General features: G+C 41.9%; 1 protein-coding gene across 1 annotated transcript; it reads right to left on the bottom strand.

Moving 5' to 3' along the window:
* Positions 1-705: 705 nt before the first annotated feature.
* On the bottom strand, positions 706-16,132 carry LOC311240450 (uncharacterized protein; the record flags this gene model as incomplete). Its single annotated transcript, XM_084329032.1, has 3 exons — positions 16,032-16,132; positions 11,317-12,623; positions 706-709 (listed from the first exon to the last, which is right to left on the bottom strand). The coding sequence occupies exons 1-3, from the start codon at positions 16,035-16,037 to the stop codon at positions 706-708; spliced, it is 1,317 nt and encodes a 438-aa protein (XP_084185158.1). The 5' UTR covers positions 16,038-16,132.
* Between the last annotated feature and the right edge of the window lie 1,307 nt (positions 16,133-17,439).

Here is a 17,439-nt window from a genome sequence, read left to right as displayed (position 1 = left end):
CCTGGCGTCCCGAGTGAATATTTCCCGCGTGTCAAATAAATATCATATTCTCAAAATAATCTGACGGGCCAGAAATTATTGCTGGCGGGCCAATGTCGGCCCGCGGGCCGCCTATTGCCGATCCCTGCTCTGTGTGATCCTGTGTCAATAAATACCATCGATTGACTTCACCTTCGTCTCCTGGCTCATCATATCAATCAAAGAACTCAGTTTTATACTAGCAAATGGAGGCGCTGCTGAGATTGGTTTGGGCCAGATGACAGACGAAGTACACCGAAGAAGGACCGCTGGTGCTCTTGTCTCAGTGACAGAATGAGAACTCCTGACATCAGAAAGAAGGGAACATGGAGAATGGCAAAGAAGACGTTGCAAGAAGATCCAGACATTCACTAACAGCTGTCCGTGGCGCGTCTTCAGAATCAGCTGTGGCAAAGAAGGAGGTCGACAGGCAGTTTGTGCTGGTCAGAAAGAGCTCTCTCAGGGGAGAGATGCCAGCAGCAGTAGCCCCTGAGACCCAGACCACCACCAGACGGCCCTCGCCGTCCTCCGTGGAGACCAACCTACAAGCTGGAGGAGGAGGCAGCTAAAGCCCCATATCTCCTCCACCCAGCGAGGCCAAACACAGCAACCTGGTACAGATAATCTACAACGAGAAGGAGAACGGCAGTAGGAGAGACACTGCGGCAGAGCTGAAGAGAAAGGGTATCAGCTGGGGAGAGACGGAGAAGACAGCTCAAAAAGACACTGACGCAGACCACCAGAAGAGACATCTTGCCTTAGAACCGCACTCTGGAACGGGGACTTCTCGTTCAAAAAGGAGAACTTTGCCCTGGGAAGGGAGACCTGCATGCACCTCTATTGGGGGTAGGGGGTCTGCGGATGGATGCAACGCAGCCAAGGCTGGTTGGTTCGACGTATGATCTACCTCAACCTTTTGGGGGTAGGTGTATCCTAAGTAAGGGAAGGTATGCATCCGAACGGAAGGGGTGCATCTGAGTAAGAGGGGTTCAGGGTTAGATGTAATTATTTTGGAGGTTGCAAATCTGTGTCTCTTTCTCTCTTTTCTCTCTCCCTCTCTCGCTCCCCCCCCTTTTCTCTCTCTCTCTCACCTCTCTAACTGTTGTTTAGTTTTCTTATGATGTGTTTAATGGTTGATAATAGGCAGGTATGGTCCATTAATGAACTGTTGTGTTGACATAAATTAAAGTAATGTCAAGAGAGGGAATTGATAGATTAATATCTAATATCTTCTAAACTCTTCTATCTAAGCTCCTCTGGTCGTCTCCCTCACGCTGCATGTGGCCAGTGGGTCGAGTGACGACGCCAGCCAGGAATAGAAATACATTGACCTGTGTGACCTCTGTATCCAGGCACAAGCCAGGTTTATACTATGAGGAGAAAACCAGATTCATCTTTAGACTACTACCATATACGACCAAGCCTGTCTGATCATCATTTTTAACCAGTGGCTCGCTAAATTTGGAACCCACATAGTATTTAAGCCATGATTGTGTCATCATTCTGGAGCCTCAAAGCCACACAGCCCCCATGGAGGGCTGTGGTCTCCAGGACTGTTCCTCTGTGTGATCCTGTGTCAATACATACCATCGATTGACTTCACCTTCGTCTCCTGGCTCATCATATCAATCAAAGAACTCAGTTAGTTTTATACTAACAGGGTAATGTACCGTGGATGTAGGGCTGGGGCTAAGCTATCAGCTAAGAAGATGCAATATAAGCCGTCTATACCGTCAATCGTGATGGCCAACGTCAACTCCCTATCTAATAAGTGTGACTAGCTGGAGGCACTGGTGAAACACCAAAGAACTTACCGGGAATGTAGTTTGATGTGTTTCTCTGAGAGCTGGCTGAACGATAACATCGCTGACTCCTGTGTTGACATACCAGGCTTCACTGCAGTCCGTGCAGACAGAGATGCCAGAACGAGTGGTAAAAGCAAAGGAGGGGGTCTAATCCTCTATGTAAATAATCGATGGTGCAACCCGGGTCACATAACAGTTAAGGAAAAGATATGATGCCAGGATGTCGAACTTCTGGCAGTTAGTATCAGGCCCTCAAAGCACCTCAAAGGCGCTAAAAACAAAATTACAAACATCTCAAAACAAACTGGTCAGACTACTGCTTGACCTTACTCCTAGAACCCACCTCACCCCTGCCCACTTTGACAACTTAGGATGGCTTAGAGTAGACGACAGAGTACAGCAACTTGCAATGGGCCTGGTCTACAAGATACACTACACGACCAAGGTACCCATGTACATGTCAAAATACTTCCCAAAGGTCAGTGAATACCACGATCACAACACCAGAAGGAGCTCCACAAATCATGTTAAACCCAGATTCGGCTCAAACAAGGGACACTAAACACGTTTCGCAATTATGCCACAACAATGTGGAACGCCCTACCCAAAGCTGTAAAGGAATGTGAATCCCTGCCCACATTCAAAACCGCTCTTAAAGAGCACCTACGGGAGGCTGCAATTCGAAACTGGCCACCGTAAATGCCCAAAACCCCCACCACCTCCTAATAGACAGTCTCCTCCCCACCGCATGTATATATTCCCTCCCCACCGTATGTATATTTCCCTCCCACCCACCCACCGCCTCCTAATGTACAGTCCCCTCCCCATCATATGTATATACTCTGTCAGGATATAGGGGTAACAGTACTGTATATTTGAATACCGCTTATGTCACAATTTCACAAATGTATCAGTACTAAATACCTATATGTCCCTATGCCATAAATGTCATGTATGTTGTGTATGTCATAAATGTCTATATGAATTGAAAATGGGGGACCCTGATGGAAACAAGACAAACGTCTTTCTCAGGTCTGCATCTCCTTAACAATTGTATGTATTGAGCCGTACTGTATTGTACCCATTCTGCAATCTGTTAAATAAAGTTTTCATTCATTCACTGGCGCTGCAGCACCTAGGCTTCCTCAGCAGAATCCTCAGGCAATCATTATAAGCAACCTGGAGCTTATGAAAGCTAGCCTGTATCTTAGTGTGTCTGCAGCCTCCTGTATCTTAGTGTCTGCAGCCTCCTGTATCTTAGTGTCTGCAGCCTCCTGTATCTTAGTGTCTGCAGCCTCCTGTATCTTAGTGTCTGCAGCCTCCTGTATCTTAGTGTCTGCAGCCTCCTGTATCTTAGTGTGTCTGCAGCCTCCTGTATCTTAGTGTCTGCAGCCTCCTGTATTCCTCGACCATCAGGAGCATCAAACTCCTCCTCCAGCACCAGACTTGCGACACCCATCTGAAATATGTTACATGTTTTTGAGTTTGTCATCGTTGTGGAAAACTCTATTATCAAGTCCAGTGAGCTTAAAGAAATTGAGTCAAGCTATTCCAAAGAAAGTAGTTTATTTCTGTGATCACAGAAGTTCCTCAGTTCAAAAATCAGAGGAGCATGTGACCAGTCTGAACAGAAATGAGACAGAATTGTGGGTCACAACCGCTTTTATACAATTAGATGAACACAAGGTTTGCAGAAAAAAACTGTAAAACACAGTCTAGGTTAGGTAGTTCTCATGGAAATGCAGTGGGATGATAAGCTGCACCTGGGCCTAGCAGGACCTGAGACCCTAATAGTCTGTTCTGAGAGAATTGGTCATTAAAGTGGTTCCAGACCAAACATGCTCACCGCATACTGTATATACTTACCTACCTGCACATAGTCCCTTACTATATCTATACATATCCTGCTCCTACTAGTTACGCTGCTGGCCAGTAGTAGTCATACTGTCTCTATTTATATAATACAACTCTGTACATACATTTGATTAAAACTACACTCAGTAGTAATAATTTGTATATTTGTACCCAGTTAACCACCTGTACATTGTATATTCGATTCAGACTCGTTAAAGGTTACGCGTAGAGTTCCACAGGGCTCTGTGCTGGGTCCAATACTATTTATTATTATATAAATGATGTCTGTGATGTGTCTAAATTATTAAAATACGTCTCGTTTGCCGACGACACAAGTTTGTATTGCTCTGGAAACAATTTGGAACAGCTCCTGAATGTAGTGAGATCACTAAAAAAGTGGTTTGACATAAATAAGTTGTCACTGAATCTAAGAAAAACAAACTAAAAAACTTTGGTGATCGGGCCTTCTCTCGCACTGCACCCCGACTCTGGAACTCCCTCCCTCAGTCCATCAGAGACTACCCTACACTCTCCACCTTCAAAGCTCGCCTCAAAACCCACCTGTTCTCCCTTGCCTTCAACCCCCCCCAACCTGATTGATGTCTGTCTCCTGTCTTTTTGTGCTATCATGCTGTCTTCCCTGTTCCCCCCATGGTCTCATGTTCCTTTTATTTTTGTTTCTTTGTTTTTATTTTGCTCCCGACTACTGTCAGCGACTTCGGGTCATTGAGAAGCGCTATATAAATTAAATTAATTATTATTATTAAACTATAATTTTTGGCAATCGAAAAACTAATAATCAGGTTAAATTAATGATTGATGTTGAAATTGAACGTGTGTATGAAATACATTTTTGGGAGTGACAATTGACGAGAAACTAAACTGGAAATCACATAAAAAGTAAAATATCCAAAACCATTGCAATATTATATAAAATTAAGAACTCACTCTATTTGTTGTACTGTTCGCTCATAGTTCCATACATAACGTACTGTGTGGAGGTATGGGGAAACACATAAAACAAACACTAACCAAATTTTCATAATGCAGAAGAAAGCCATAAGAACTGTGAAACAAGCAGATTACTATGAACCGACAAACACACTTTTAAATTAAATTAAATCAAATACCTTAAAATTGGAAGAACTTGTCGATCTTAGCACTGCAATAATAATGTACAAAGCACATAAGCACTCACTTCCTAGTTGCATCCAGGAGTTGTTCCAATAGAGAGCCGGTATAGACTTAGGGAAACTTGTGTATTCAATATCGCAAAGGCAAGGACAAATATAAAAAGTCGATGTATATCTGTTAAAGGGGCAAAACTATGGAATAACTTTGACAAAGAAGTAAAAATGTGTAGTTCGCTACATACATTTAAGAAATTACTCAAATATAAGGTGACATGAATATAAAACCTTATTATTATCCTAATCATATTTTATCTATAACATAACTGTATTCAAATAGAAGGGGAAAAAAAAGAAAAAGAAAAACGGATGAAAAACTAAAGGAAATACATAAATAAATGTGTATATGTTTTGTACATAAAAATATGAAACTTTTGTAACCTTTGCTAAATTATGTACTGAATTATGTTTCTTTTTTGTATTTTTTGTGTGTAAAAAATGTAATGTAAAAAGGGTCGGCTTCAGCCTACACCTTTTCGGTAATTTTTTTTTTTTTTAAATGTTCTACTACTATGCTTTGTAAAAGACCGAAATAAAATCATTCATTCATTCATATTGCTGTTGCAATTTACTGCTAAATTTGCACTCTGGTTGGATGTCAAACTTTTTTGTTCTATTGTACTTGTGCAGGATAATGACAATACATTTGAATAAAATCTAATCTAATCCATGTTACTGACCAAAGCAGTGATGTAGACCACTTATTTTAACAAATAAAATACCACTTACAGCAGCTTTAATTTTGTGCATTGTGGCTTTTCTGCACTTCAGCTGTGACAAGAACCCTCCCTCTTGAAACCAGCCATTTAGAATTCCAGTCACGATCGATGTGGTTAATAATGTGCATGTGAAGATATTTGTATAAAACGCTTATGTACAAGATAAATAAATCTTCTATTTTCATGGAACCTCATTTTCATTTAACCTAAATGATGTTTCTGACAACATTTGTAACAACAGGATTGCTATGGTATTTCTGGATCTGGAGTCTAGTCTGAAAGTTGGATCCGAATTCCATTTTGGCGATACAGGGTCATGCACCACTGCTAGATGTATGATAATTTGTACAATAAAAGCAGAAAATATATAAATTATGTAAAACCTACTGAGCAGGGTGTCATTGTATGTGATACAGCATCTGCCTCTCATATAATGCTTCTTCAGGTGAGCTGACTGGACATTTATTGGAGCATTGCGGGCAGGAGTGGGTGTACATGTGTCTTTTCAAATGATTCTAGTCTAGAGAGCCTTTCCCACAGTACGTGCACCTCTTCTCCCCGGTATGCCACCTCAGGTGTACATTAAGGTTTCACAGGTCTTGCTTTGCAGTTAAGGTCTTCCCACACTGGTCACAATGATACGGCCTCTCTCCTGTGTGCATGTGATGGTCTCTTCATTGCCGTTGGTTTGTCCATGTTCTTCCGTTTGTTGGTGGAGAGAAGTCCAGGAACCATATCCGAGTTGGAGATGAGAGGGAGGAAAGAACATAGAGGGTGAAGCATAAACAGGGAGGATTAAAAAGGTTCAAAGTTACAATCTGGAAACCATTCAACAATCACATGTTTTGTTGAATCCACAAAATTGAATACCTTTGCTTTTAGATTGAAAAAAAGCTTTGTGGAACTTTGTGAGGTCATTGTGACTCAAAATACAATTATTTTGTAAGTTTCCAAACATGACAAAAGTAAATAGAACTTTAACCGTTTCAAACAGGGTGAGCAGCCAGTAAACAAGCCTTCCTTGACACTTTCCTGAGCACATTATACCAAACACACCTGTGAACATCAGCTTTTTATATGAAGGTAAACACGTAAAGCACATTGTATTTTGTAGGGCTGCTTGATTGTGGAAAAAAACATAATCACTATTAATTTGGTCAATATTGAGATCGTGATTATTTAACACAATTACTCATCGACTTTGGAAACATCATGTACTTAAAGAAAATACTTTCTCTTTTATTTTACAGTGGATTTTCTTGAACTTTAAATATAATTAAAATGAAAAACAAAAACAACCCCAGCAGTAGTCAGCACTGTTGCCTCACAGCAAGAGGGTTCTGGGTTCAAACCCCAGCAGTGGTTAACACTGTTGTCTCACAGCAAGAAGGTTCTTGATTCAAACCCCAGCAGTGGTTAACAGTGTTGACCCACAGCAAGAAGGTTCTTTATTCAAACCCCAGCAGTGGTTAACAGTGTTGACCCACAGCAAGAAGGTCCTGGGTCCCGAGTGGCGCACCACGTAACGCACCCGGCGACCTTTGCCGAATGTCTACCCCATCTCTCCTCCCATACTTCCTCTCTGAAACTGTCCAATAAAGCAATAAAAAAAATGATGATTTTTTTTTTTTTAATAAATTTTAAAAAAATGCCCTGGGTTCAAACCCAGGCAGGGGGGCTTTCTGTGTGTAGTTTGCATGTTCCCCCCTTGTTTATGTGGCCCTGGCCTAATAGGTAATAGTGATCTTTAAATACTTAACCTGCAAACACAACGGTTTTCTCTCTCTCTCTCTCTCTCTCTCTCTCAGTCATGGTGAATATGATGACTTATGGACAGACAGCCTTTTCCGTGAGAGCAGCCCACACCTGGAACAGTCTGCCAACACGGCTCAGGGAGTATCAAAGTTACATTTCATTTAAAACTAACTTAAAATCATGGTTGAGAGATGGTCAAGTGTGCGACCATTTTAACTGAGGGGTTGTATTGTAATGTATTTTAATGTATTTATTTGTATGTATTTTAGTGTATTGTAACCTAAACTGATTCCTACTGTGTTTTAATTATTGTACTATGTTTTAATTATTGTTGTGCTCATGTCACCTGCCCCAACTTGTCTCTAAATTTGCCAACTTGGCTAAACTGGCATATTTACAGTCAAATGTTCCTTAATATGCACCGTCTCTGTATTTTAAACCAATAAATACAAATGGAGTTTATTGTGAGCTTTTTTTTTTTATCCACTTTTTCACCTTTTTTTAAATTTTTCCCCCATCCCAATTTAGCCGTGCCAATTCTCCCCTCCCCTGTCTTGAACGTTGCTCGCATGTGCCACCCACTGGCCGGTTGTAGGGAGGATAGAAGCCTTGCATCACATGTCCCCTCCGATACATGTGGAGGCAGCCTGTCACATCTTTTCGCCCGACAGCGCGGACTCTCATTTGGCGAGGTGTAATGTGTGGGAGGCTCACACTACCGCCGCCATTTTCCTGTCTCTGCTGTGCAGGCGCCCCAACCAACCTGTAGGAGTCGCTGTTTACAACGTCCAGATTACCACCCATCGACTTCCACCCGCTAACTCTGCCAATTGAGTTAGTATGACGGCCGGCCCAAGCCGGAGGCAACGCCGACAGCCGGATTCGAACCCGGTGTCTCTTGCGTTGGTGACGAGCGCAATGTAAGCTGCGCCACCCAGTTTATTGTGAGCTTGATTGTATTTTTCAGGTAATATCTGTAGTGTTATGTATATTTAATAGGGCTATATATTTCATATAATTTAAAGCCACAGAAAATCTGTTGGAGTTATCTACCTGAAAGTGTGCTTGTTATTGTTGCGACTACGTGCAAATTTGTTCCATTGTGGTTTGAATAGCGGTGAAGTAATGTGTATGATTAGAGCATGGAAGGAACCCTATCAAGCAAAATGGCAGATCTTACCTTTTGTTTCACATGACTGTCTCCTATCTTTCCACTTGTAACCTTCACTCACAGAGTGTCCTATGAAAAGAAACAAAGGTCCGGAACAAGAATTTAAATTAGATCTATCAAATATGATGAATTATTTACATTTTAATAGTCACTGATATTTCCTAGGGCTGTCCAAATTTTAACGTTCATTTTGTATATATATTTTTTTTAATTATTTTGTAAACCTTTAAGATGCAGTAACTATTTTTGGACCACTACAGGGCAGCAAGTCGCCATGATAAACAAACTCCATTTACCCAAAATGAAACCTGTCGCGTATAAACTATAAAAATGCATTACTATTACAATCTTGTTGTAACAGAGATTAACTGGAAAAAAGGAATTCTGTGCATGGATTATAACATACAACACTTTCATACAACTTTCTCTTGGGCATTTCCTGGTTGTTAAGGTGCAATAAATAACATTCAGCCACAAGGTGTCGCACTAGAGCACCAGCATGTAATTGATCTAATCAGATGCATTACACATGGAGAAATGGGAAGTAGGGAGGGGATAGACCACTGCACTTCCGCGTTACATTGAGCTCATGGGAGAGAGAGACAGGTTGCAGTGACTGTTCTACCCCCACATTGGTTATGAGCACCATTGAGGTCATGGATCAGCTTCATACCGTCTTCTGTCCGACCTACAACATCTAAACCATGCCTGTTCTAGTTCATTTGCTGGGTTAAGTACTTCTATTCTATTCACATATATGCTTACTACATGTATCTATTCTATTCACATATATGCTTACTACATGCATCTGTTGCTATGTCGGCCCACCACAAACACGCAAACTGTAATGCCTGTCCCGTCTCTCTGTGAGTGGATGTCTTGTGGTGATGGCCAAGATGATGCGATCCTCTCTACGTCGGCCCCATACTTCAAATGGATCTAAACGGAATACATACTCATGTGCAAATGGAATATGACTGATATTTTGAGCTGAGCCTTTATCCTATTTTCATACAAGCGCTCGTTTCCCTATGCTTTCTCTTTTGTTGTTCTTACAGTAGCTCTATTCTATTTAAATCGTAAAAAAAAAATCCTATGTACCCCAGTTGCTATTGCATGTATATATTGTGTTTTATTACACGTATATATACATACCAACTATTTCGCCTGTTTTATTCTCCACCCATCGATCATCCATAGCAACACTACCATCACAGACATTCAAGAAGGGGGATCCCCCCTTGAACGGCCATTCTCTCCTCCACATTGCCTGTGGTGCTTTTTTCCTATTGCTAGGTTTTTAGTGAGTTTTTCCTTACCTTCACTGGGGTATGTCTGGGGGTGTTGCATTTATTTATTTTGGATTTCATGGTGGGTTTTTTGTTCTTGATTTATTGTGATGTTTCTTCTGAGAAGACTCGTCCAGCCCATGGGGAGATTAACTTGTGATTGTGGGATTTACAAATAAATTTGATTTGATGGAACATTCCAACGTGGCTCCCCAGCCTTCAGACTCCTTTGGCAATCTGCTCATGCGCATGGGGAGTAGGTGCTGAAAATGTAGCTCGGCCGCAGGGACGTGACGTCCATATAAGCAAGGTAAGCAGTGCTTACCCAAGAAAAAATTATAATAAAAACACTGAAATATTGAAATAAAAGTATTATATAGTAAACTAATATAAACTGTTCATTCAGTCATTCATTTAGTTTTAGCTTTTTGGCTCCACCCGCAGGTGTAAGCACTGTCTCTGCTTTCTCTAGCGTCGATTCGAATGCAAGAATGAATTTCCTTTCCACCATGGGCATTGCATTTGTTCCCTCAGCCCGCTACTAATATGCCCAGGGTAAGCATGCTTACAAACCAATCAGTAGCTCTTTCGTTCCGGTACGTCATCTGTTACTAGGTAAATTAGGATGTATTTTTTAATCAACGTCATCACGTACACGTTAATGCTTTCGAAACTTCAACAAGCGGGCGACTTTTACAGTAAAGTCACAGAGGTGTTCATTTGCAAGTAGAGACGCATGGATTCCGTGTTCAAGTAAAGGTAAGATAACATATTTCTATAACAGGTTATGGCTGCTGGTTGATACGGTGGTGATGGCGATCCGAGTTAACTGCTGTGCTGCACTGGTTATAATCTATTCATTTAATTAAGACCGCCATGTCTAATTTACTTTTGAAGGTATGCCTTGTACTATGAAGTTGCGATCCGAGTTGACTGCTGTGCTGCACTGGTTTTACTTTAATTAACCTCTTAGCGTTTGACGGCCCGCATACGGTTTCGCTTACCGTTTATTAGCGGGTTCTAGGGCATACATTTACGTGAATGGCATTTAACTCACCCATAACATTTGTGCTTGGTACAATGTGTAATTAGGTGTATTAAAATATTTTTATGCTTAGCCAATCTCAAAGCTCACGGCACGAAAAAGTGACTATAGCTTGGCCGAGAAAAGTTCCGATCGAACTTATCCACATTCGTTCATTTTCTCCCCCCGATCTCTCCCCCATGATTTCAGATTACCGGAAGTGTTGCGGTGGTCTATACATGCCTGCTGCAACATAAACAAATTTTTTTTATGATAAATCCATTAATCAATACTTTTTGGGGGGGAAAGCAATAGACTTATTCCGCACCTTTCTAAAAGCTCTGTGGATGTATATATTTTTAAACGACTACGGTACTCTACATAACATTTTACCTATAGCACCTTTAAACAAGGTAAATACTCCACCTACACAGATAATACTGTTCTGACAGCCCAATATTGATGTAATTAACAGAATACTTTCTTTCAACCTTGAGGTGAATGGAGCAAGTCTGGACGTGGAGGGACCTTTTCTGGAGGGCTTAGACAAGCCTTCTCTTGAAGAGGCCAAGTCTTCTCTTGAAGAGGCCAATCCTTCTCTTGAAGAGGCCAAGTCTTCTCTTGAAGAGGCCAAGTCTTCTCTGGAGGTTGATGGGCCTTTTCTGAACTCTGACAAACGTTTTCTAGAAGAGGACAAGTCTTTGCTAGACACTGTGTTGTCATCAGAGCTGTCCTCAGTTTGCATTTCAGACGAGAGGCTGGCTTGTTGAGGAGACCGCTCAGTTGCATGCCTCTTATGGGAAGTAACAGAGTCTCCCTCTGGTGCAGTGTAGGTCAGTTTCCTCTTACGTGTGTTCTCACTGTACTGCTCAGGTTCTGAGTCAGATTCAGCAGTCGCCATGTGTTTGCCCCTTGAAGTTGTTGGTGACCTGCGCTGAATGGCAGTTTTTGTTATCATACAATCGGACTCATCAGAGGTGTCCTCGCTTTTGGTTGTGGTCTGAAGTCTCCCCTCTTGCCACTTGCGTACATTCTTAGCAAAATCGCCATCGTCACTCTCCGAGTCAGACTCGGGTAACGGATGATTCTGTGATGCGTCCGACGTGTCCTCGCCTTCTTCATCCTTACAATCGGACTTGGAGGGAGGTCTTCGGAAGCTTTTTGGAAGCTTTTTGGAAAATCTTTTGGACACCGTTAAATAGTTATATTTTGGTGAAGATGTTGAGTAATCAGAACTGTGTTCAGTTTCAGAGGTACTTAGCTCCCCATCACATTCAGGCTCAGATTCACATGAAGGTGTCATCTGTGGCCTCGGGTTCTGATCCCCGCTCTGAATCTCTTTGTCCTCCTCTGGGGCAGAAAAAATGGGACAGTGCGCATAATTGATGTTCTTCGCCTTTAGGAATCCTTCTAAAGAGTCGAATACCTCTATGTCAGAGCAGGGAGCTGCTAGTTTTGAGGTGGAGTCTTGCGCCTCACAAAGAGGAAGAATGACTACATCGTCTTCTTGGTTTTCTCTATTTCCAACATCCTGTGGCAGAACAGGGTCTCCATCTGTGGCTTCAAATGTAAGGTCTGACACGACCACACACATAACCATCCAGTCGTCATCCTTCTCCTCCGTCTCAGCTCTATATTGGAAGTCTTTGTCTCCCGTCACAGATGTCTCCTCACTTTGTGGAGATTCCTCCACCGTCAGTTCCCTCTGGTCTAGATCTATGGATTGTTCACGTTGCAAATCTTCATGTTTCAACCCTTGATCTTTAAGTGAAGCTTCAGTCTTGACCGCACTTTCACACTGTGAAGAGTTAAAGATTGCAAGTTTAGTATGTTATAGGCTCATATCTCCGATTCATACGTCCCATGCATACTGATGTGGATACACAGATACTGATGCCGGTATTGAAGGTGATACCAGGCTAAAATACTGCAGGTACTGAAGGTGATACCAGGCTAAAATACTGCAGGTACTGAAGGTGATACCAGGCTACAATACTGCAGGTACTGGGTGTGATTTGTATATTTACAGTTATGAAGTTAATCTAACCTCACTTGGACTCAAACTCTCTCTCTATATATATACACACTAGAGAATAGTTCAGTTAGCAAATATAAAGAATAGTCAGATTTAACTTCAGTTAGTAAATAGAGAATAGCCATATTTAACTTCAGTTAGTAAATATAGAGAAGTCAAATTTAACTTAATTTTGTTAATATATAGAAATACTGATACTTAGTGCGGCCCGCACGCAACTTGTTGCCGAGTCGTTGTGCGAGTTGGATGTTTTATTTATTTGATCACTTGTAGGCTACCATAGCGCAGGTTCATGACAGCAACGTTACGTTAGTGACTTGGTTGAAGCGTGATTTCGGAGTGATACCAAGCAGAAGGAAAATATATCCAGTGCGTATGGCAGGCATTCTCGAAATTCTCCGCTGTCTCCTCTGCAAGCAGTGCTCTGCCTGTCTGTGTCTGTCTACTCTGGTCCAATCACATTCAGCGTACTGACAGCGTCCCCCCCCCCCCCACCCACAGTCTGCGAATCAGAGCAGAGTAGGGCGGGTTTTCACGGAATGAGTGTTGTCTCTTTCAGCGGGTCCGAGTCAGAGCGAGAGTTGACAGCGCATCTACTGGTAGTCTAATCTGCAGGTACTGTAGCTAGTAACCTCGTTCCCAGTTTTACAGTATCTCCGTGAGATAAATGTAGCTAGTAGCCTAGTTTCGCCAGCAGGCAGTTAGTAGAAAAATATGGCATGCTCATGCTGAATGGACTGAAAAATAGCGTGCATCCTCCCAGCACCAAACCAATGTGCCTAATATGCCAAGAAACGGTAGCACTTGTGAAGAGTGGCAATTTGAAACGCCACTGCGAAACAAAAGTTATTTTGATGCATCCTTTCCTAAAAAATTCAATGCTAAGAACCACAAAAATAAATGAAATGAAATCATCATATCAAGCTGCAAGCAGAATTATTGTTAAAGCTATGTCACAACGAGAAAAAGCAACCAAGTCCTCACTCAGTGGCATGGGTGTTGGCTAAACACAAGAAGCCATTCTCTGATGCATACATAATAAAATAATTTATGACTGAAGTGATGGAGACCATGTTTGAAGGCAAACAAAAGCAAATCCTCCTCAAGATAGCACAGCAACCAGAATAACTGAAATACTGGCTGATGATTTGATTAAACAGCTTTGTGATAGAATAAAAAAAATGCACAGTGCATTTCCATAGCTGTGGATGAGTCCACTGACACCACTGAGAAAATGCTCAGTTGCTGGCGTTTGTGAGGTTTTAGTGAGTTTGTGAGAAGATTGGATCAATTGTACTTTTTTTTTGGAATACTTGAAACCCTTTTTTGTGGAATATTTGATGCGGCCCAGCCTCACCCAGACTCTACCTCCAGCGGCCCCCAGGTAAATTGAGTTTGAGACCCCTGCTCTATAGCCATAAATGGACTCCCGTCTCTGCACAGTATCTGCTTCTGACACTATAATGTAAACGGCCTATGATATATAATCAGCGAAGGGAGATGTACCTTATAGACTAATATGAACATGGTAGTCGAGACACAGTGAGAACTTACATGTCAGAATTTACATGTTAAATATGTAGGGCTGACCTTCGAATTTTCTTTTGGAAATCGCGGCTTCGGGGCCGAGATTCGATTTTAATTCGAAAATAATAATGTATGTTGTGGGACTTGTACAGCACTTTGTTCAACTTTGTCAGTGCTGTACAGTTTAAACGTTTTTAAATCTTAGACAAACGAAACACTTTGATTTCATGAAATATTGTAAGCCGTCATTTGAGGCTTTATAAAAGCAGCACAATGAACACAAATCTGTCAGTGCCGAGTCCAACCCCATCTTAAATAACAAACAGCATTGCTTGGTGTAGTTAACAAAGAGAGGCAGAGTTGATTTTACAACAAAAAAAAATTAAATAATCTTATAAATATAATAACATTTTATTTTCATATTCCAATCCCATGCCCATCGAATGAAGCTTTGAAGTATTTAAGACAGCCCCATAAATATGTATCAAGTAATATGACTCTTTGTCTGTGAGAGATATAACAATTTCCATGTACACTGTGTTACTGTCTCTTACTTCTATCCTCTTTTCTTCGCCTCCATTCTTCCCCACTCCATTACTAATAGTGGATCAAACCATATGGATCCATATTATAGTAAACAATCTTATTAAACTTTAGGAATAGTTTCCTAATCATTCGGATATTCATTTCAATATTAGTATTCAGATTTCAATTCTTTATACCTCGGGTGTAAGAGAGGCAGAGTTGATTTTGCAAAAAAAAGAAAAAAAATATTTACTATTCAAATTTTATTTTCATATTCGAATCCCATGCCCATCGAACGAAGCTTCGAAGTATTTAAGACAGCCCCATAAATATGTATCAAGTAATATGACTCTTGTCTGTGAGAGATATAAAAATGTCCATGTACACTGTGTTACTGTCTCTTACTTCTATCCTCTCTTCTTCACCTCCATTCTTCCCCACTCCATTACTAATAGAGTGGATCAAACCGAATGGATCCATATTATAATAAACAATCTTATTAAACTTTAGGAATCGTTTCCTAATCATTCGGATATTCATTTCAATATTAGTATTCAGATTTCATTTTTTTTATCCACTTTTTCTCCCATTTTCTATATTTTCTCCCATCCCAATTTTGTATCATCCAATTCAACCCTCCCCTGTCACGAACGCTGTTTCTTGCCTCCCACAAGCCGGCTGCAATGTGGACTAAGTCATACATAGCACAAGTCCCCTCCGGTACTTGAGGTAACAGCAGTCGCATCTTTTCACCTGCGCAGCTCGATCTCTCAGTGGCGAGGAGTAACGCGTGGGAGGCTCACGCTGCCCCCGACGCTTCCTGATTCTACTGCGCAGGCGCACCAACCGACCTGTAGGAGTCGCTGTCCACAACGCCCGATCCCCACCCATCAGTTTCCCACCCCCTAATACGGCCAATGTGTATTAGTATGGACGGCCAGCTAAACTGAAAGCAATGTGGAGCGCTGGGTTCGAACAGGCGAGCCCAGCGTCTCCGCATTCGTGGCGAGCGCATTGCCCACTACGCCACGTAGCCGCCCACTCAGATTTCAATTCTTAATACCTCGGACCACGGATCTTGATTTAAATCAAAACACATCATTACAGTGATATAATCACCTGCATAAACAGTGGCTCAGGAGGTAGAGCGGTCGTCTGGTAATCAGAAGGTTCCCGGTTCGATTCCAGCTCCTCCCAGGCAGTGTGTTGAAGTGTCCTTGAGCAAGACACATAACCCCTAACTGCTCCCGATAAGCAGGTTGGCCCCTTGCACCTCCGCCATCTGTGGTGTTGTTTAAGTTCTGCCTTTCTCTTGTAGCTCTCCCCACACTGGTCACAGCAGTAAGGTTTCTCTCCTGTGTGTACCATGTGGTGACTTTTAAGTGCTACCTTTGTCTTGAAGCTCTTCCCACACTGGTCACAGCAGTAAGGTTTCTCTCCTGTGTGTACCATGTGGTGACTTTTAAGTGCTACCTTTGTCTTGAAGCTCTTCCCACACTGGTCACAGCAGTAAGGTTTTCCTTCTGTGTGTACCACGTGGTGTACTTTAAGATGTGCCTTTCTCTTGAAGCTCTCCCCACACTGGCCACAGCAGTAAGGTTTCTCTCCTGTGTGTACCACCACGTGTTGTTTAAGTTCATCCTTTCTTTTGAAGCTCTTCCCACACTGGTCACAGCAGTAAGGTTTCTCTCCTGTGTGTACAACCACGTGTTGTTTAAGTTCATCCTTTCTTTTGAAGCTCTTCCCACACTGGTCACAGCAGTAAGGTTTCTCAGGTTTCTCTCCTGTGTGTACCACCACGTGGTGTCTTTTAAGATGTGCCTTTCTCTTGAAGCTCTCCCCACACTGGCCACAGCAGTAAGGTTTCTCTCCTGTGTGTACCATGTTGTGTTTATTTAGTGCTGCCTTTGTCTTGAAGCTCTTCCCACACTGGTCACAGCAGTAAGGTCTCTCTCCTGTGTGCACCATGTGGTGTAGTTTAAGTTCATCCTTTCTTTTGAAGCTCTTCCCACACTGGTCACAGCTGTAAGGTTGCTCTCCTGTGTGTACCATGTTGTGTTTATCTAGTGCTGCCTCTCTCTTGAAGCTCATATCAGACTGGTCACAGTAGTAAGGTTTCTCTCCCATGTGTACCATGTGGTATTTTTTTCTTTAGATTTGCCTTTCTCTTGTAGCTCTCACCACACTGGTCACAGAGACATGGAGGAATTGAGGCGTCATTCGTATTGGTTGTCGGGCAGCAGGACAGGATTTGGATCTGGGGAACAGAGAGAGAAAGAAACATTCCAATGAAAAGATAGGGTTGTAAACTTGCAGTCTAAGGCTATGTATAGATTAGGGATGTGCATCTCCATCTGAAGTGGCTAATCCTTCATAAATTTCCATTTAGCCACTGGAGTTAGTTGCAGAGTTGGTCGATGCGCATTCATCATAAAGCACGCACAGAGAGGATGTAAGTAGATGTACATTTATTAAACATAAACTCCGGTTGACTTTTCTATACTAAATAAAATAATATCGAACAGGA

Source organism: Notolepis coatsorum (genome assembly GCF_963971535.1).
Source record: "Notolepis coatsorum genome assembly, chromosome: 14".
In the NCBI taxonomy this organism is placed as follows: domain Eukaryota; kingdom Metazoa; phylum Chordata; class Actinopteri; order Aulopiformes; family Paralepididae; genus Notolepis; species Notolepis coatsorum.
This window is presented reverse-complemented; position numbering and strand designations above follow the sequence as displayed.